The 21477-nt window shown below is 37.4% G+C and overlaps 5 protein-coding genes across 5 annotated transcripts; 2 read left to right on the top strand and 3 right to left on the bottom strand.

Moving 5' to 3' along the window:
• Positions 1-1144: 1144 nt before the first annotated feature.
• BDF20DRAFT_883801 (uncharacterized protein) lies at positions 1145-1813 on the bottom strand (the record flags this gene model as incomplete). The annotated part of the gene is made up of 2 exons (XM_053081815.1): positions 1145-1326; positions 1440-1813. Coding segments are annotated over 2 exons (556 nt in total), but the record flags the coding sequence as incomplete, so codon positions are not given.
• Positions 1814-14462: 12649 nt separating this feature from the next.
• Positions 14463-16600, top strand: BDF20DRAFT_915125 (uncharacterized protein; the record flags this gene model as incomplete). Its single annotated transcript, XM_053084279.1, has 5 exons — positions 14463-14665; positions 14748-14982; positions 15074-15907; positions 15986-16155; positions 16237-16600. The coding sequence occupies 5 exons, from the start codon at positions 14463-14465 to the stop codon at positions 16598-16600; spliced, it is 1806 nt and encodes a 601-aa protein (XP_052934382.1).
• On the bottom strand, positions 16573-17737 carry BDF20DRAFT_883782 (uncharacterized protein). The gene is made up of 3 exons (XM_053081814.1): positions 17241-17737; positions 17071-17170; positions 16573-17000 (listed from the first exon to the last, which is right to left on the bottom strand). Exons 1-3 carry the CDS (start codon positions 17546-17548, stop codon positions 16713-16715), a joined length of 696 nt encoding a protein of 231 aa, XP_052934381.1. The 5' UTR covers positions 17549-17737; the 3' UTR covers positions 16573-16712.
• Positions 17738-17740: 3 nt separating this feature from the next.
• On the bottom strand, positions 17741-18914 carry BDF20DRAFT_883780 (uncharacterized protein). The gene is made up of 2 exons (XM_053081813.1): positions 18499-18914; positions 17741-18429 (listed from the first exon to the last, which is right to left on the bottom strand). Exons 1-2 carry the CDS (start codon positions 18860-18862, stop codon positions 17861-17863), a joined length of 933 nt encoding a protein of 310 aa, XP_052934380.1. The 5' UTR covers positions 18863-18914; the 3' UTR covers positions 17741-17860.
• Positions 18915-20751, top strand: BDF20DRAFT_989641 (uncharacterized protein). Its single transcript, XM_053085303.1, has one exon. It carries the CDS (start codon positions 19043-19045, stop codon positions 20519-20521), a length of 1479 nt encoding a protein of 492 aa, XP_052934379.1. The 5' UTR covers positions 18915-19042; the 3' UTR covers positions 20522-20751.
• The last annotated feature ends 726 nt before the right edge of the window (positions 20752-21477 follow it).

The following is a 21477-nucleotide window of genomic DNA, read 5'->3' as shown; positions in this document are numbered from 1 at the left end:
AGCTTTGGCCCAAGCTAAACGCTGTTTCTTATGCTGAGCCTTAAGGAAAGGCTTCTTTTTTTTCTTTGCCGACTGAAAGTCCATGGATTTCATCACTTTTAAGCATGCAGAATAGCCAATATCATGCCCAACACCAACCAAGTACCTATGTACATCCTTACCAGTCCTTATATTACCCAAAACAAGCTGCTTTCGAATGTAGCTACGGGTTGTAGCACTGATAACAGACTTGCGACCAGGTGCACCGCCTACGACATCAGGGAAAAACTTCCTTTTATAGTCAGCAATTGTGGTTCTCTTGACTCCAGGAATACGTTGCATGATGGCAGAATACGAATAACCAGCTTGCAACATGGATTTGATATTGTTTTGGGTGTCTATGGGAAGGGCGCGAGGCATTTTGGAGATAATAAAGAGTTATTTTAAAGAGAGAAGGATAAGGTCGAAAAAGGAGACAAACTGTCGTATATTTATACTTTTTTATGACCTGCGGAGTTGCGAAATGTCATCATTACGCATTGTGAGTCATCTTGAATCATTTAGCGTCGCTAAGTTTGTTATTCCGATGAGATTGCATAAAATTAGATGAGGTGGAAAAATGGTTCGGATAGACCTATCAATTTAATTTCACCATTGTAGCTCCGATATCAAATCATATAACCTATAAACCTAACAGATGATAAAGCACAATTTTAGCTATCTGCTGAGTATTTCCTCGGTTTATTTGAATGACAACTCATCGAGTAATGGTTGATTTAGTGTAAAATCGAAAAACATCCGAACCATTTTTCCACTAACTGTAAGTGGATGGTATATATAATATTTATTTACTAATATTAGGTGGATATAATAAGTGATATTGTAAATTATGAAGGCAAGAAGAGATTAGAGACCTTGCCTGGATTTTTCAACAGTTTCTCAGACAGGGCATCGCCAGGTGTCACAACGTATTTGAAGGATGAAACAAAGCACGCTTCAACATCATCATCATCATTAGCAGGCTTTAAAACAGAAACGAGACCGACAGGACAGACAACATCATTACAATCGATTACAACATATCGATTGGTTACTGACGCACCAAGTGACTTTACTCGTGGAATGTAACTATTCGTAGGAGATAGGGAACCTTCCAGCAATTCACCAAGGATGTAAAAGCTTTCTGGTCTATCGTCAATCTTGAAATTAAAAAAGGTCAAGACTTTAACAACATACCAACATTCTTGCGATTTGGAAATACGACTATTATCGACAAATTGCGATGAAGGCATAATTAATACTAAACAAATGCATATACTGTAAATGTGAATAGACAATGCACATACCCTCGATGATATACATTATGGGCGTATCGAAACAACACATGGTAGCCACTTCTGCTGATATTTTTGTTTTTTTGTCGGTAAAATTCTGATTGATAAACAACATCATCCTTCCACATTCTTCCGGAACACTTAATAGGATATAACAGCTCAGCGGAAGAGAACGCTGTATTAGATTGAGTCTGGCATTTGATGCGACCAATATAATGAAGCAAGGATATGGCAAGTGTACAAATGTTGAGGGCGCTGTTGATGTGCAACTTTGTTTGCCTGCTTGTACTGCCTAGAACAATGTCAAAAGCCTGGAATGGCGACCAGAGTTGTGGCTTTGTTTTGTCTATTGAGGGATAGTCGTGAAAGCTTTGTGGATCGGACTGTTTGGCAAAAGGAGCATCAAAATCAATGATACCGGAACTTTGAAGGAAAGACAGCATGTTCTCGATTTCGATAATATTGCCAGCGTTCTCACCTGCATAACGAGCTGCATTCATTACTCGTTTCAGCGCACCAATCTTTCGCTCCATGGCTCTTGTACTATAGGCCTTTAAACTACCTTGTGCTTTTATGAATTCAGGAATATGGGAAAGCATATGGAGGTTGATGCGGAATAACGTTTTTGAGATACGCCGCTGTAACAAGCATGCATCAAGAAAGCGGAAAAAGGCTTCGATATTATTACGGATGGTGGTAAGCTGTTCTTCTGATATAGTCCACTGAGTCGCCAATTTGACAGCATGACAAAGCTTGCTGTTGCTGTATCTACATCCATAAATGCTGGCGTTATCAACGTTGGTACAATATTAATCAGCCAATTTATCCAGTCGGTACTACGATATTGACCTTTCAGTCTATCGCAGATGTTGATACCCTTCCATGATGCATGGAATTGAGGGGGGATTTCAGCTCTCGACATATCAGTAGCTTGCTTTATAAGAGGACCATAGCTTCGACATTTTAGAAGGAAAGGATAGGTGTCGGCATTCCCATTATACTTGTACTTCGAATTGAATGGAGGGGATACAACTTCATGGATTAGTCGAGCAACGTTTGTAAACAAGTGGAATTCGTCCATTAGCTGAAAGTGAGCATTAAAAGTACAAAGATCGCCAAACATGTTACGACTATGGATTCCCGAATTGCAACTCTCCTTGGATGTCTACCAACAATTAAAAGACTTTAAGATGAGTATTTTGTACCACAAAAAGCTACTATCAAGCATCTAAGGGCTTACATCGTTCACTTCTTCTGCCAATAGATTAGCTATCGTGCGTAGCTCCTGGTGTCTTAACGGGAAATACATAGTGGATTTCGGCTTTCCTTCGTCTTCAGCATGCTGTCCTTCAGCTAGACAATATGAAATGATTTGAAAAGTTTTGTTAGCGACGGAACGTGTAGCAAAATCTGACGTGTGTATCTTACTTTTGCACCACTTGCAACCGTATAAATCTTGATGACCTATTGTAAGTTCAGAAGGAAACAATAATGATTAGAGCAGTGCAACAGAGCTGAAACAGTTTGGAAAAATGTTAACATCGCTAAAACGTTACCCGAATGGTTCATCAACTTAGATGCTTCCATCAAGTCCGAAGCGACTCCAAGGCAGTACACATTAGCTTCAGTAATATATTCACCGTTTCTGAAAACTCGCAGAGGTTTCTTTTCCAGCTCCTTTATGAGATATTCGTAAGTAATTTTATAGACCAAGATAGAACGAGACCGAAAAAGTCAGATAATTTTTATTTCAATTTTGAGAACATGAAGGCTTTATATATTTTTCAGAGAGTTAGCTGAGCTTATAAAGGATGTTAGGAAGATGTAGTTACAACCAATGAATACTAATGGATCTAATGAGAGATTAGTGAAGGCGTGTTCTTACACTGTTATGGATCTGATACCAGTTTGACTTGTGAACAATTGCTTAATCGGTTGAAAGCCAATTTATACACTCGAGTTCGGATTTTTGCATGCAGATTACTATAAATAGAGTAATTTCCGGGGTATAGTTCCTAAGCTCATTAAACTCGCCTCAATTTCTAGTTTTCAAAAATATAAAAAACATTATTTTCGGAGTTTTATAAAAAATGGTCATGTGGTATTCGCTATTTTTAATTATGAAGTAAAAGGTAAAGAATAACACAAGAGAAAATAAACACGAAAGCTTAACGAAATCAAACCACCGTCTTTATTTCTCTTTCAAAAACAAACTAAAGAAAAAGAAAAAAAAACTAAAATTACTGCTATTAATAAAGACTTATTGTGTTTGCTGTCTACGAAATGATTGTATCGGGATCTATAGCTGACACTGATGTATTATGGTCAGATAATACTCAGTGAATCAGAGGTTTCCGTAAAAGAATAGGTCTTCCCTTTAAGTGGATAATTACTCGTCCATCCCAGAGCGGATTGATTTGTAATGTGCTATCCTGGCAGATCCAGGGTGATCATGCAGCTACATCTATAATCCAATATCTATCGGCCACCAGTTGTGTAGCTCAGATACTGTGGGAATGATTATAGATGTTAGCTAGGAAGAGATATTCGTGCGTGGTGTTCTTTTGATTGCGTGAACAGTTATTGTATTAATAAAGAGTGATTGAGCCTTTTTTTATCTCCAACCATACTTTATTTCCGGAACAGGGAGCAGTACCGCGACCTACTATGTTCTGGTTGTTGAATCAATATATCCTACGAGTACATATACTAATCCTGCTATATACCTAAATGTCATATAGCCATAGATAATCTAAGTAAAATATATTTCATAAAGATAACCTGTTCAAGTCTTATGTGAGGTAGCTAATCTCACATAAGAATTATCCTTAATCCATATTCTTTTCTTATCTTATCTTTATTTGTTATACATTTGATCTAAGGTTCAAAGGTATGCAATCGAACACACCGCTTACCAAACGGGAACGAAGATATGAGCAGTACTCATATCTGAGATCAAGTTTTATTTTACATTTCGTTAGACGTTTTGAGTGATGATTTACTCATATAATATTGCCATCGTGCCTCAAATACGACAGGTCATATGTTTATTTTTGCTAATTATTCATCAATATAATCATCATCACTATGATCGTCGCTTTCACTAGTAGTATTATCCTCCTCATCAGTTTCTATCTCTTCTCTCGTTCTAACTTGCGGCAAAATTGATTCATGCACATCATTTTCAAGTGAATCCAATAATAATAATAATTGAATATTTTGAATTAATCTAGCACATATAGAAAAAGGTTTACCTTCTATTTCCTCAAAGTTAAAAGATACGTCTTTCGTGGCAGTCAAAATAACATTCCAATAGTCATTGCTACAGTATACTTTTTAAATTTCTTAAAAAAAAATTAAGACATTTCTATCCAATAATATTTTCAGAATAAAAATCCGAGTCAGAACCCTCTGTAAAGTCTTAAGTTCTCTCTAAAAATATACCGCAAGGTATTTTAGCTTTTTTAATTTTTGATTTTTTTTTCGATGAACTTTGACTTTAACCTCAGATTTCTCAATGACGAAGTCAGCTTGGAGCACAAGACTTTTACCATTGGAACGCTGGCGATTAGCTCCATTACATATATAATTTTCAGCCAAATATTCTGATATATGAAGCTACGTCATCTGACATGACGTCATCATAATAATATTACGTAATAGAGATAGTTGTTAGCTTTCTAATGGTAAAAGTCTCGTTTTCGAAAACAATTTCCTTATAGAACAATTTACACTTGAAAATTGAAAGCTCGAGTGTATAAATTAGCAGAGATCCGCTTAATCGACAATTCAAGTCTAAGTTGACAGCCGTTTATGCTGTGTTTAAATAAATTAATTCTCACTCGTGTTTCGATACCGTAGACAGTGATCGGGACATGACAGTTTACAGCTAAAACCATAAAAAACTGAAGAAGGCAGCGGTAAATTTCCGTCATTCGAACTGTGCCGAGTACAACAAGAAAATTTGAATAATTTGAGGACATTCTCGTCTAAAGCCAGCGAAATAACCATCGAAAATCAGACATATGGTGTGCATTCGAATCAGCAAAACCAGGAGAATCCAAAAAATTATGGTTACACAAAATTAAAACTCCGAAAGTTCCTAAAAAGGTGATTTTGGATTTATGCTCAGGAGCCAATTTTAGGCGGTGGCCATAAAATGCCAGAGCTCCCAAAAATGTCTACTGCAAGCAATTGCGAATCTTCTTCTCCTTCTCCTGCCGACCTCTTTGGTTACGATAGCTCTCTGTCCGAAGACACAGAGATGCATGACGCTGCTGTTCTTTCTGCCCCTTCTGCTTCCACTGCTTCTGGTGTTAGATCGTCCCAACAGACGGTTCATAAAACCATGGGACATGCATGTTGTATACGATCAGATAAAAGTATAAAGGAAAAGAAAACAAAAAGGAAATCAGTGAAGACCAAGTTATCTTCTTTTATTAGGTAGAATATTCTGATATAGAAATTGAAGACAAAAACCATGTAGGAAAAAAGTACTTCTATTTATATTTGTGGATATTGTAAAAAACTTTTTCTATCGAGACTCTTAGGTACAAGATGACCTGATGATAAAAGAAAAGACATACCCAATTGTTACTGCACGGTTCATCATGCTATAGCGGTGCCTTGACCGATTGGATCGGTGACAGGAGGTAAGTGGGTTGATCTAACTAAAGGTTCCTTTGACCAGTACTTCAGCAGTTTCATTATAACTAACGTGACGGACAGGATAAACTATTCCTTAATTCTGCCGACGTCTACGTTTTCAGTCTTATTGAATTCTGTCAGAATGTAAAGGGTTAAAGTAAGGATCAACAAGTTAGAAGATAAAAGCTTAAGTAGATTAGATTTATGTATTGTGGTTTGATCTGCTACATAAAGTTATCTGATTTAATCAAATCCAAATACTATAATATCTTATTCCTAAATAAAGTCAATTACTCATCCAATGCTGTCTCGGATATACAGATGAAATATTCTTCCGTAAAAGAAAAGAATTGTTCTAACAAATCTATCACTCACGGTTATTCTAACCTTCATAAGGATCCGCAATCTCTTATTTCAGTATTATGTAATAATCCAAGAGTAATATGCTGTTGGATACAACAATGCAGAAAGCAGGCACCCTTCCACTTCTCCAAATATTTTTGCATATTAAAAATTGATAACAGTTGTAAGTCGATGACTATGAACTTAGGTGTCTTTATTATTCTTCAGATGAAGTAGAAGGATTATTTACTTTGTGAGGTTTAATGGGAATTATATTATTTGAGGACGCGTATGCTAGTGATGTATCCACATCAATGCTTTAACTAATCCACTCTTTAAAGAAAACTGAGACATAACCACTATGATCTAAGACAAATTATTATAAAATAACAACGCTCTTCTCATTTAATAAAACGGTATCTTTTAAGCTCGTTTAATACTTTTGTTATTGCAACGGATAAATCAGCTAGTCACTAATTTCAGGTTCAGATGCTTATTGGTGATTATTACATTTAGGCCTGTATCTTGTTCTATTATGTTGCACATAACCTATATTAGATGCAATATAGATAGACCGTGGTACAGTAGAATGTATTCTCTACCTGGTTGTACGTACTCGAGTATTGTAGTTATTATTCACCAAACACGTCATATAATGATGTTGGCAATGAAACTAATTCGCATCATGATAATAACAATAGCATTAACATTAATGCCCCTGAGTTGGATGGTCAAAATTTGACTATCAATTCTAACGATACTGTATCTTGATCGCACGGTATAAGACTCAAATCAACCAGTTGCACTTAAAATGTTCGACGACTTCTAATGCTTCCGAAGTTCAGAACATGCGCAACACTATCAATGAGCTTCGTCAATTGATGGAGGAATTGATTAACGAGAGTAAGCCACCTCATAAAAAATTTTCAAACCACGGCACTGCGCACCCGCACATTCCTCTGTTTCAGTTGGTAGACGACGCGCCTGACGTTAAAAGCGAAGGTAGGATCTCGTACGAGAACGCTGAGTCATTTACTACGGCCTTTGAAACAATTTTACAAAGCCATGATTGTGATCTGAATGCATGCTGGCGTAAGTACAGTATTTAGTATCGTCATTCTTGGTTAGTAAAAAATAGCATTTACAGCCGTTGGTATGAAGCCAATATCAACCCCAGACCTGCAAAGACGAACTCGTCAAGCATCAAAGAAGTCATCATTGAGCGCTTTGGGTACCTTTCAACACCCAGTAAACGATGCGCCAGTCGAAAACTGAGCTTCTGCGCGACTATGTGGATCGCTATAGTCAATCTATTCACCGTCTTCCTGGCGCCCCGCTCCCCAACTCTGTTGTTGCTGTTGCTTTGTTCGTCGAGTCTCTTTTGCCTATGACGAAAAAAGAGGTTAAAAAATCGTTGAAGAAACACAACGATAAGGGCCCCAAAGCGACTTATTACCCTGAAACGCTAGAGGATGTATATAAGCATATTGAAGTTTATTACGGTCCTATTCAGGAAGCCCTTTACCATGCTTTGGCTACCGACGTTTCGCCGAAAAAGAAAGCTGAGACGAGCCATAGTGGCCTTAAAAGAAAACAAACCGGTTCTGAAAACGATTTTCAGAAAAAGCAACGTCCCGCTCCCGCTACTGCTAAAAACCTTTGCAATTATTGCAAAAAGGAGGCATTCTCCTATGAGCACTTGAAACGCTGTATCGATTATTTGCATAGTGATAAATACAAGCAGTATTTGATCAAGCAAAACGATCGCCGTCATAACAAGGTACAGTTACACGTTTCAGAAAAGAACAATGAAAACTTTAACCTTAATGAAAATGGAACTGATAAGATTAATATCTTCTATAGTAATCTCGAAAATGAAATTGCTGAAGACTTTACGAGTGAAATTCTCACTTATAATAAGTTTAATCCTATCGTTTATCATTCTAAATTCAAACCCTTGCCATCAGATGATAACATTAAAAATAAAATTATCTGTTTGCTAAGGACAAAAACCAAAATATTATCTGCTTTCATGTTGCTGACTTAACAGAAAAAGAGGTCCAGAGCATGACACCTTATTCTCCTGCTATTACCATCAACAATGAACAATTGATTGGTATGCTCGATACAGGTGCTCAAAAATCCATAATCCATGAGAACTTTGATTTTGCAGATAAATCTATATCTGACAATTTAATTCCCACAAAGGATAAGATCACATATGTGGGCGTTTCGTCTGAACGTAGAGATGTGGTATTCGCTAGTTTTAACTATGAGATTAAAGGTAAAGAATAACACAAGAGAAAATAAACACGAAAGCTTAACGAAATCAAACCACCGTCTTTATTTCTCTTTCAAAAACAAACTAAAGAAAAAGAAAAGAAAACTAAAATTACTGCTATTAATAAAGACTTATTGTGTTTGCTGTCTACGAAATGATTGTATCGGGATCTATGGCTGACACTGATGTTTTATGGTCAAATAATACTCAATGAATCAGAGGTTTCCGTAAAAGAATAGGTCTTCCCTTTAAGTGGATAATTACTCGTCCATCCCAGAGCGGATTGATTTGTAATGTGCTATCCTGGCAGATCCAGGGTGATCATGCAGCTACATCTATAATCCAATATCTATCGGCCACCAGTTGTGTAGCTCAGATACTGTGGGAATGATTATGGATGTTAGCTAGGAAGAGATATTCGTGCGTGGTGTTCTTTTGATTGCGTGAACAGTTATTGTATTAATAAAGAGTGATTGAGCCTTTTTTATCTCCAACCATACTTTATTTCCGGAACAGGGAGCAGTACCGCGACCTACTATGTTCTGGTTGTTGAATCAATATATCCTACGAGTACATATACTAATCCTGCTATATACCTAAATGTCATATAGCCATAGATAATCTAAGTAAAATATATTTCATAAAGATAACCTGTTCAAGTCTTATGTGAGGTAGCTAATCTCACATAAGAATTATCCTTAATCCATATTCTTTTCTTATCTTATCTTTATTTGTTATACATTTGATCTAAGGTTCAAATGTATGCAATCGAACACACCGCTTACCAAACGGGAACGAAGATATGAGCAGTACTCATATCTGAGATCAAGTTTTATTTTACATTTCGTTAGACGTTTTGAGTGATTTACTCATATAATATTGCCATCGTGCCTCAAATACGACAGGAGAAACGCAACCACTCCAAGTCAAATATAGAGGTAAGCCCGGATTTCTCCATTCCTTTGAGGTAATGGAAATGCCTGAAAACATGAGCAAATTACCGGTACTCTTGGGAAGAGATAATTCCTAAACTTGGTATTAGAATAGAAAATATTGCTTTTTCTTTCGAAGACAGAGAAGAACCTATTTTCGAAGATTCAGTTAACCACGAGGTTTATATTCCAAATGTTAGCAAAGCATGTTCTGAACAAGAGTATGAAGATTTCATGAAGGTACTTCAGCCGTATATTAAGGCGAATACAGAAATCAATCTTCACAATTTATGTCCGATTCCTGAGGCAATCGTACATTTGAAAACAGCTCCTAATGCAGTGGCTTATACTAGACAGTACCCTGTCGCTTATGCTCTTCAACCTGTTGTAAGAGAACAAATTCAAAAATGGGCAGATGATAGAACTATTGAGCCGGCTAAACCATCCGGTTTTAATAGTCCTCTGACCATTGCACCTAAAGGTTCTCCCGACCCTTCAGGCAAACAAAAATGGAGAATCTGTTTGGATACAAGACGTATCAACAATCTCTTGGAAGACGTATCAAACGTCAACACACCTCTTATCGATGTCATTTATCATGAGATGCGCGAGTCAAAGATTTACAATGTCTTTGATATTTCTGGTGCTTTCCACAGATTGGAGATTGCTAAAGAATATCACCACAAATTAACATTTACTTTTGAAGGCAAAAGCTGGCAATTTAGAGGTGCTTACTTTGGCTTGAAATCCCTTTCTGGTATATTTCAGAATGTTATGAAAACAATATTCCAGGATATGAAGCAAATTGTATATATATACATTGATGATTTGGTTGTATATTCGAAAGATTTACCATCTCATTTGGAACACTGCAAACTATTATTGAGGCATTGACAAAAAACAATATGCCTATCAATGTTGAAAAAACTCATTTTGCCCAGAACTCTGTGTATTTACTTGGCCTTCTGTATTTCAGAGCAAGAAAAATCCATTGATCCTCGTCGTTTGACAAACATCGGCGATTGGCCAAAACCAATGATAGCAAAAGCTATGATGAAATTTTGTGGTTGGGTGTCAGGACGTTCGTGCTCATTTACCACAAGCTAGCGCCGCTTAATCACTTACGCTACAGCACAAAGAAAACACTGGTATAGATCCCTGATATGCATTAACATTATGATAGCATTATCAAATTATAAAAAGAAAAACCTTGTCTTTAGCCATTCCGATTTGAACCATGAATTCAGTTTGGCTGTAGACGCTAATTCAATTAGTGTTTGTTTGTTTGAAGAATATGTCGATAAAGAAAAGGGTACAGGAGCAATCAAATATATTGCTTTTTCATCCAAGTTTTTGTCTAAGAGCCAACGCAATTACAGTGTGACCCGAAAGGAACTTTTGGCATTGACCATTGGATTGTCAAAATTCTATAAACTTTTGCATGGATCGAAACCATTCATATGTTATACGGATCACAGAAGTTTATCATATCTTTTTACTACCAAACACCTGTCCATGATGATGATGCGTTACATGGAAGTTATCCTCTCCTTTCCAAATATGAAAGTTGTCTGGATTCATGGCGTTGAAAATGTAATGAGCGATAAATTGTCTCGTATGTTTCCCCAGGAACAGGATCGTGTTCTCTTCGAAACACAAAGCCTTGTTTCCTGAATTATTTCAGCAAAACCGTAATCAAAAGGCCAAAGCTCGCAAGAAAAAGAAGAGTGGCAATAAAATCATAAAGTCAAACGAAGACAAGTTCATTGAAGAAAATGAACTAATCAGCATTGAAAGAATTTCCAACTTTCAAAACTTTTATTGTCATATCGGCAATGATGATAACGAAGTCGAATCTAACGATTCAATTGATGATGATTTACCTCCCGCGAATAATACAGTAGCATTCGCATCAAACAATGGTCAATCCGCACCATCCATGATACATTGGATGAACAACTCAATCACTTGTGTGATGTGGATGAAAACTTTCAAATCAACTACGTCCAAAATATGGATGACAGTTACATCATTTCTCCCGAGGAATATCGCTCTGATATTTTGAAAATAGCACATGAGTTCGATCATTTTGGTGCTGAAGCCATTGTTAAGCGCATACGACAAGATGAAGGTATGCACTGACCCAGTTTCGTGAAAGACGCACTTGAAATTGTCAAACAATGTTCTACGTGTCAAAAATTCGTCATTTCCAAGCGTGGATATAACCCTTTGAAATCATTATACTGTTATACTCTAGGTTGGCATTATTAAATGGATTTGTGTGGACCTTTCCCTGCACTTCCAAAAATAGTACATACATCTTGATTTTACTTAGTTACTCGTTTTGTGATTCTTCGTCCCATCATTGACAAGTCTGCTAAAACGGTTGCGAGTGAACTCGTATCAATCTTTTCCCTTATCGGTTACCCTCGTATCATCAATTCTGATCGTGGTGCTGAATGGAAAAACCAAATTTTGGACCTACTTTGTGAGGCTATGAAAATTGATCCTAGATAACTATGAGGATAATTGGGATATGTTACTCAATTCCGTACAATTGATGCTCAATTGTAAAATTTCCAAGCGTCTACAAACCAGTCCATTCTGTCTGATGTTTGCGCGTAAAATGACAAATGTATATCTCTCTATAATGACCCCTAGGATGACGTTGACTCGATGAGTATTGACGAATTACTCAAACGCATTGAATATATGTCTGACCTTGACTTTCCTACCATCAAGGAACGCACTGAGATCTATAACAAAATGACGAAAGAACAGTTTGATAAGAAACATCGTCTGGTTGACTTTCCTGTGGGTGGCTTTGTGGTTGTCCGCAAAAAGGGTATTCAAAAGTCGCTCGCTCCTGTCTATGAAGGCCCTTATGAAGTCGTTCGCAAGACAGATCATGGTAATTACACCCTTCGTGATGAGATTGGCTTGTTATTGTCACGATAATTTACACATTCCGACTTAAAAACTGGTATCTCAAGATGCAGTTGTCTCATCAGAGGAAGTGTATGAATTCGATGCCATTGTTGGTCATCGTAGTGCACCCGGTAAAAGGAATATAAAGTACGTTGGAAAAACTATACTGCTGCCGACGACAGTTGGATTACTGCAGATATGTTCACAGATCCTCAAGCCATTATCAACTATTGGCGACGTTTGAAGGGTAGTGTGCCTAAACAGGATACTGCTCAATTGAACAAACTCACGACTGAGGAATCTGAATTTCCCTTCGATGTGACGGACAAAGGTCATATGTTGACGCAGATCGAAGAGATTGCTGATTCTACTGACATCTCACGTTCCTCATCTCCAACTTCCAAACCGAAACGTACTTCGCAAAGGACTTCACCACGAACTAAGGCGGTACAAAATAGTCCAGGTCATAAAGCGTTTAATCGTAAGTCTAAGGGTAACTCGAACCATAATTATACTCCTGCTACGGACAAAACTAGCTTTTGCAAGTAGATGTTGACAAATCGTCTATTGCATTTCGACCATTTTCTTTCTGTATGAATTTCATGCAATCTTTTGCGATCAAGATTCAGGGGTAAACTACTTTTATTGAAGACTTTATACGTTGTAGAACCACCTTTTGCCTGAATAACTACTCTTATACGCTTTGGTATACTCTCTATGTGTTTCATACACATTTCTGCCGTAAGTTTGTTGTATCTGTCATATTTGAGAGTAGATGATATTCAAATCTTAAGGATTATAACTCCTTTTATGGAGGATAAAAGATGAATTATGCAATATTGCAGTCCAGAAAATAGGTAGATACGTTTCTTCTCTTTAGAGTTGTTAATTTGATTGAAAACAAAGTTTTACTAGTTTGATCTCGTTAAGCTTTTAGTCTTCGATTTACGTGCTATTTACACGCAACAAGTAATCAAACACCACAAAAAGTACAAAAATAGCAAAACTAAAAAATTTGCTAAAAAATAGCGAGACTGAGTGCAGTCTTTTATATCTTTAACAGAAATTCCGGATGGAATGTATGTTGACGCCCGTTGAGTATTTGTATGGTGAGTGCTACCTCACATTATAAAATATTCTCGTTGAATTGATGTAACCTTGGGTAGAATTAGAAGATCCTTGGTGATGGAGATATGATCGAGAGGAATTCACTATGTAGGGACGCCGCACCATAGAGAACGAGCTAGCAGCAACATGGGATGAACCACAATATCTTCCACAACAAGGAAGATAAGGTGGTAATAGGAACAGAACTGTTGAAGGTCTTAAACTGAACAGAGGTAAAATTTGACCATAGGGAAAGCGACATAAATAGATAGTGTGTCACGATCCTAATACTGTAAATCCAAGTTACATCTTCCGCTTGATGTCCCTTATGTCACAAACCTTCTGCCACCTTCGATCACTTTATTCTCTCTTGCCCGATTCAATTCTTTATATAGACCCTTTATCTTGAATACCTTCTATAACACCATTTCGACTATCGTTCTCTCCTTAAATACCTTCAGCTCCTTCAGTTTTCACCGATGCTTCCGCGAAATGAACATCGAATATACCTTCTTATACTCTTCACAACGCGATACCATATTTGAAGGGCTTATGTCCTTATAAGTTGACCATATACCTCTCCAAACGCATCTTAGCCGATATCCGTCATCATATTTTGGATACGACTAAAATTGCTAATCCTTTATCGTTTTCTCTTGTTATATCCTGCATTAGTCAGTGCTGATATTTTGTTTTATCCTTGTAATGTGCCCTTCTCTATAATATTCCTTTTAGCACAATCCAACATCCCTATTCGCGTATTATACTTTCTTTAGTCCCATCCTTCATTGATATGGTACAGTTCAAAGCTCAATAAAACTCAGTTCTTTATTTCTTCCAAAAAGAAAAAAGAACGCCGTTTCCTCGTTAATTTCACTTTGGGCGTGTTGATGCTTTTTTCGTATCTTTAACATGGCAAAACAGGATAATCATCAGCTAAAACTAAGCCCACCAGCTCTATCGTACTTCTGTGTCTATAATTCTTCACTTGGAAGAGCTATGGAAGATAATGCTGCAAACCAAATCCTTTATTACACGGCCGCTAAAGGAACAGTTTCTGCTGATGAAAAGATGAAGCAAATTGGGTTAGCTCAGGCGCTGGTGAATTTTACATCGTAAGTACTAATTATACATATAGTCTACCAGTATTTCCAGATTAGACGTCTGCAAGTATTTGAAACTGAATGTGTTTCATAGTACTTTCTCATCGTCGGCTTCAGCTATACAGAGTGTACATTCACAAAAGAACCGCATGGTCTTTTATCAACCGGAATCTGGTTTTTGGATGCATATGTGTGTTAAATTAGGTGTTTCTAGAAAACAATTGAAAGACTCGAAAGGAAAAGAGAAGTTAGCTACAGAGTATCTGGACTCTCAATTGAATGACAGAGCTCTTGAAGCTATATTAAAAGTCGGCTATGAGCAATTCAAAGTGAGTTAGAAAGATAGAGCAGAGAGTTGCATACGTCGAGTTAAAAACATAGAGTAACTTCGGGCCTGACTCAATTCGTGGTGATATTTAGTTGTTGAATGGCACATTTTCTTCTTTGGTTTTTGGTACGGAATATACGACCAGTACGCATTGTTCTTCGACCACAGCATCGGCGCAGAAGATTGGAGCTTTAATGCATTTAATTGAACAGTTCTTTTCAGAATGGATATGGAAATGGGATTTTAACCGTCTTGATACTATGTGCTTTACAGCTGTTTTCAACGGTGTGCCTAACGGATCCATTTTACGAAAGGATTATTTGAAAATCAATGACCTCGAAGAGGATTTACGAAAAGAAATCAAGTTGGGCATTCCATTAAGCCATATGTTTATTCTTCATGAGAATGAAGTATTATACAGATCAAAAGACCTAAATATTCATGATGTTTGTGCTTTAAGGAAATACGTAATGCGTACAGTTGATGCATATCACAAGAATTCCCAGAGAAAACAAAGCACCAATTCTTTAACAGAAATGCCAGCCACTACGAATATGCCAAACTTGAAACAGCTGGCAAAGTCTTTCACGCAAACACCTTTACTGAAATATTTGCCGTTTGGAACGAGTAAATCAACAGAAACTAGCCGTACGACTTTTGATCACTCGAACGATATCTTCTCGAGTGATCACTTATCAGAAATTCTATCAATAGCACCCTCATCAGTCGCAGAAGAACCAAAGGATAGTCGAGGCGTGTATTTGACAGGCATTACAGAATCCATAAACATGAACGATGAGGAGAGGCCACACACAAAACCAAATCATGTCCGAGTATATTTACATAGTCCGACACATTTGAGTAGTTCAATTGAGAACCCACAAAACAATCACCAACTGTACGAATATTACTTAATTGTATATATGGTAAAGTTTTGTCAAAGCTGTTGATTACAGAGGTTACAAATTTGGTCAGGATAGCCCAAGCTGATATTGTCTCTTTAGCATCAATCAAAGTGCGTCTGGAGCTTCTTGTTACCTAAAAACGAAGACGTCGAAAACCTTCTGTCCAGTCCTTCTTATTATGCAAGTTTAGAGCAATACTTACACAAATGCGACGTAGAGTCGCTCATTAATACAGTTGTCAGGGACATGAGGAAGAAAAGACAGAAAAGGTAGTGTCTGGCTTCAAAATGGAAAGCTGAAGTCCGTAACATACACATCGAAGAAGTACTAATTTCGTTCTCTTAATGTAGTCTTCGTTTGGGAAGAAAGTATCAGTGGTTTTTCTATGATAACATGACATTGGATATGAAAACATCCGTAGATTTTGCAGCATTGGATCAGAAAGAGCAGACTGCAGCCCAACAACCATTGTTGACAAATGAAATTTTATTGCATTTACTGAATATTAAGGAGGATTTCGAAAAAATGCTGTGTCATACAAATGAGATCTATTCACGTTCAACTTCCAATCATTGGATAGCCGGTAATAGGTTTTACCATGCTTCCTTGAATGATGATTTACGGACGATTTATAATAGTAATTGTCAAGACTACACTGAAATGTATTTGATTGCTGCAAAGAAAGACAGTTCACTTGCGGATGTAGAAGGTTAGAAAAGTAATTTAAATATCTTTATTGGTATAGTAGACTGATGTTCCTTGCTTTTTAGCTGCTTTAACTGATCTAAACAAAAATCTCATTGAAGCACTGCATATTGAATAACAACTAATGACATGATTTGCCGAGTGCTCTTAACCGCCAGTAATTGTATGGTAAAGGAACGATATACCCGACAGCAGTGCTAACAGCAGCCGCCAACCAGAACTTTGGATCTTGGAAAGCTACTTGGCCACCCATCAGGTGCCAGTCTGTAACGTTTTCGGCTAATTCCATTACCAGCATAGATACAAAACTCATTCCCATAGCTGTATTGAATGCTTTACGGACAGGTACTTTCATAGACCGTTTCAATAAAACCGTTTCTAAAACCAACGAAGAAGATAGACCCGCCACCTAATTAGAGCAGCAATGGTATGAATGATAACGTCGACACATGAACTCCGGGTGTGTATATAGATCTTACCATGGCTGCCGCTGTGCTTACTATTGGGCTTACTTCAGGATAGTTTAATTGCAGGTACCACATCATTGCGAAATCGCCTGTTGTGCATCCTAAGAGGCATCTACGTAAAAGCGAAATTTATTAGGCCATGCGGGGTATGCTAAAAACGCTAGTATTTTCATATAAAATACCTCAAAGTGTTTACTCTGGTCCTCTGCCATGCTAAACTGTCAGTCCAAAAAGCCTTATCTAACAGTTTTGGTTCTGCCTTTTGCGTTTTTTTTCCACTATGACAGCAGCTACTATTATTACTGCTGCTGCTGCTGCTGCTGCTGCTGCTGTATCTCTGTACAGGCAAACAAGAAGCCACATATTGCATTGAAGTTATATTAGGATTAGTAAGGCCCACCGCTCTCAATCTGTTGCAATTACTCCATAATTTGATGGTAGGGTTAGAGAGGCGAGCTGTAGCTCTTAACTGACTGCCGATGCTATACATGATATGGTTTGAGTTGATAGTAAAAAAGAAAACAAAAGGTGCCTACGACTTTAGTATTAATCATCAATCTGTAAAATTTCGGGGAATGAAGCAGCGGATAAAAGCCACGTTGCGCAATTTGTGCCGAGATTTGTTCAATGTAACAACAGCAAACTGGCAACCACAGGCCATGAAATAACAACACTCATTACTCGCTAATGGTCATAATTGAAGTAACGCTTTTATAACATTATGCATTTTAAGAACTAAATTGAAATAATTCGAATTGATGAAATGGAAATTTGGATTATCTGTTCATGCAATGTCTTCTTTTCAGCAATTTCCAGCTTTTTTCCTACTTTTTTTACTCTTCATTAAGTTCTTCTGTATTGCTAAGAATTCTTCTTCGGTTGGTAAATCGTAGCTTTCTTCATCGATGTCCTCTTCCCCAGTACGTTTCTTCCTTTTGTTACTTTTTTTAGCTGAAGCTTCCATTTTATCAAAAAAAGAGTTCATTTTGGCTTGTCTATCTTGTTGTCGTAGATGAATGAGTCGAGCAAGTTGATCATCAGATGTGTCGCCTTTACCAGCACTGTCTATTACTGTGTCTTCCGTTTTATTATTGCAATTCTTTAAACCATCCTTTTTTGACATTTTATCGAATGCAGCCTGGGCTTTCAATTCATTCTTAAGTCGTTGTTTATGAGCTTTAGTTGTTGTTGTCTGTTCAAACTTTTTGTAAATTTCTTTAACAAGTCCTTCCTTTGCTGCTTCACGAATGAGCTTTTCAAAGCGCTCCCCATCTTTAGCTGTTGACCCTTCCATATATGCTAAAATTTGGTTCATGTCGCCTTTCCATTTTGCATAACATGCAAGTAAATCTCTCTTTTCTTCATCAGAGCCTAAATTGGAATGTATGATCAATAGCTGTGCCTACTGAGCACCATAATTATCAGATATCTTGTATGCACCTTGGTATTTTTTGATTTGTGCTTCGATAGTATCCGAGCTGACAATACCCGTCCAAAGTTCTTTGAAATAACTAATCCAATTAAAGTCACTGTCAAATTCGCTTTCTTCTATGCTTCCAGTGCGATCGTATCTCTCTTTACGCTTTGGGTCGCTTAAAATAGCGTAAGCAAAGCTCAGTTTTTGGAAGGCAGCATTTGCCTCTTCTCTAGCCGTTGCAGACGTATCTTGCGGTAATTTATCTGGATGTGTTTTAAGGGCTAATTTGCGGTATGCCTTCTTTATAGCTGAAGGCGTTGCTGCTTCTCGATTTAGTTGAAGAGCTTCATAGGGATCGATGGACTTATTCGGTTCAAAAGTTGTCATGAATCGTCGAGATTTTAAATAAGAAGAAACTTATCAGAACGCGAATTATCTCTTATGATGAAACGGAATGTATAGCGTCCAATCAAATTCCGCTTTTAAGTACTGTAAGGCTTACTTTTTCCTCTTTTTCTTACAAGGACTACTTTTTTCTTTTGTCCTTTGCATACACAGCCAAATGTCATGTCATTCGCGATTCCCGGTTATTTCCATGACTTGAAGACTAATAAATATTATAAAATTACACCATCAGGGCCATTCAGCTTACCTGAATTGCGGAAGAGGCTCCAACGAGAGAAGGAGAAAGAAGAGGAAGACCAGAGAGCAGCATTAGCAGCAAAAGAAAAGGTGAAGGTCTGTAATAGATACTCCCCTTCTACAACAATACCGAAAAATATCATTGACTACTTGCAACAAAGAAAAATCAATGGTGGTTCACTCTCTTCTTTTTTTGGTGGAGCGAATCTCTTAAAGCTAATGGCAAAGCGATCGAGTGTCAGGTTATGCGATCCTGTTGCGACATACGAACCTTTATTCGTACAGTTAACCCAAGGTTTCGATAGTTATGGCGAATTTTTTTTGGCAGGAGGACGACTACTTCAGCGCTTTGGATATCAATTGGAACCACAGTTCCAGGTCTGGCAGAAAGAAGGCCCACAGAATAGATCTTTGATTAATGGTCTTGGGAGGAGTAATCGTATCATAAAAGTCGAAGGGCTACCTTGCCAGTCTGTGTTTGTAGCCGAAGAAACTCAACTCACTTGTCTGGACTATTTAATGGCAACTTCATTGTTAGCTGAAGAGATTCAACAGTATCTCCCCTCTGCTGAAAGTGGAGCCGCACGGGATAACCAAGAAATTATCCGGGGCACAATTTCTTCTCAACATCAACCTATCCGTGCCCGAGCATTTAAACCCAAAAGAGATATGTTGTGGAGTGTCAGTTGTAATGATAATGCTGGGGGCTCTCAAAGCATAATCACTGGCGGCGATAGAGCCATCTATATGCTTAATTCTGAAATTCGTTTGACGCGTTTATGGAAGGTAAAATCGTCTGTCTTTGCTTTATGTATGGGCTTTAACAATCATGAATACGGCAACAACAACTACTGGGTTGGGCATAGAGATGGAAAAATTAGATTTCAAGACATTCGACTAAAATATATGAGCAGTTATACTGTGAGAGAAAGCTCATCTATTTGTCAAATACAAGCGTTAAACGAGAATGAAATTGTTACTATAGCAATGAATGGGGATATAGCAGTTTGGGATAAACGCCAAATGAAAGATCAGCAGCAACAGCGACAGCCTCTACAGCAATTGAAAGGATACATTGATAACAACAATATTAATCGGTCTTTGGGCTTTGATGTTGATCCCGTTAACCAACTTGTCGCAGCTTCGGGTATTGATGGGCATGTGAGAATATGGTCTTTATCGAAACCGGATCCAATATGGGTCTCCAAGAAATATAAAAGGGTAGTTCCTGCTTTGAAATTATTCACCAATCCTGACAAATATCCACGGATAGAAGAAGGCTGGTCATCTATTCTGCCAGATGGGTTAATCACATCTAGGAAAATTCCAGGGTTGCTACTTTTTGGTGCAAGCGAAAAACGTGATGAACCATTTAGCATAGACTGGTTCACTTCACTAAAATAGTGTGAACAATAATGTCCACTGCTCTGCACACGTTGCTTATATATGTCAGCGTCACGCAAATAATGTCTTTGTGATGGTTGGCTAATTATGAACGCCAATATACGACATCTACAAATGGGAAATAAAGTTGTGCTACTGATTTTTATGTTTGAAATATGATTTTTAATTGATAATTGTATCAATTACACTTCTATGGACTGCATGCATAATTTATTGTTGATAAAATGCAGATATAAATCACAGAAGTTGGATGCGTTGATTGATGTGTTGCACGTCGTAGGATATTAATTTTCAGAAAATGCAAATTGTCATACGTTATCAAGAAAGTTCTTATACTATATATGAAAAGTAAAACGTAGGTCGTCCATACATAAAATATTATACGGTAACCTTTTTGGAAAAATTTCATTTATGTAGAGTGTAGACGTTACTTGCTCGTAGAGTTGCTAATCATCTGATCCAGCAGTCAAAAGGGGCAATCAATCTGATGAGAAACATAATTAAACAGCGCGTTCGTGAAGGCTCACTTGAGAGCATAATCATTGCTTTGCAACGCATGAGTATGTTACCGTTCAATCGACTGAAACCGTAATAACTGCCGGTAAAGTAAACAGGTCGTTAATTTGATGACCAAAATCAATCCATAAGCTCATTCTTATAGCGTTTCTTTCGTTTAAAGACAGGTCATTTTGCTGAAAATAATTGATATTTTGCAAACATGAAGCAAACTCTATAGAGGCAATAAGTACTGTATCAACTTTTAAGGAAATGCACATATGCATTAACCGATTAATAACAACCTTTACTTTGCAATAATGCAGCGTCTTCTGCTCAGACCGAAGAATAAACAACATTTATGGGACGTCTTCATAAGGTTTATTCCTCATCTTTTATACTGTTAAAAAATATCGTAATATTTCGAACGAGCTTCAAAGAGGAAATATTAGGTATCAGAT

Source organism: Mycotypha africana (assembly GCF_025528875.1).
Source record: "Mycotypha africana strain NRRL 2978 chromosome Unknown BDF20scaffold_8, whole genome shotgun sequence".
Classification (NCBI taxonomy): Eukaryota; Fungi; Mucoromycota; class Mucoromycetes; order Mucorales; family Mycotyphaceae; genus Mycotypha; species Mycotypha africana.
The sequence above is the reverse complement of the archived record's forward strand: the minus strand, read 5'-3'. Positions and strand labels throughout refer to the sequence as shown.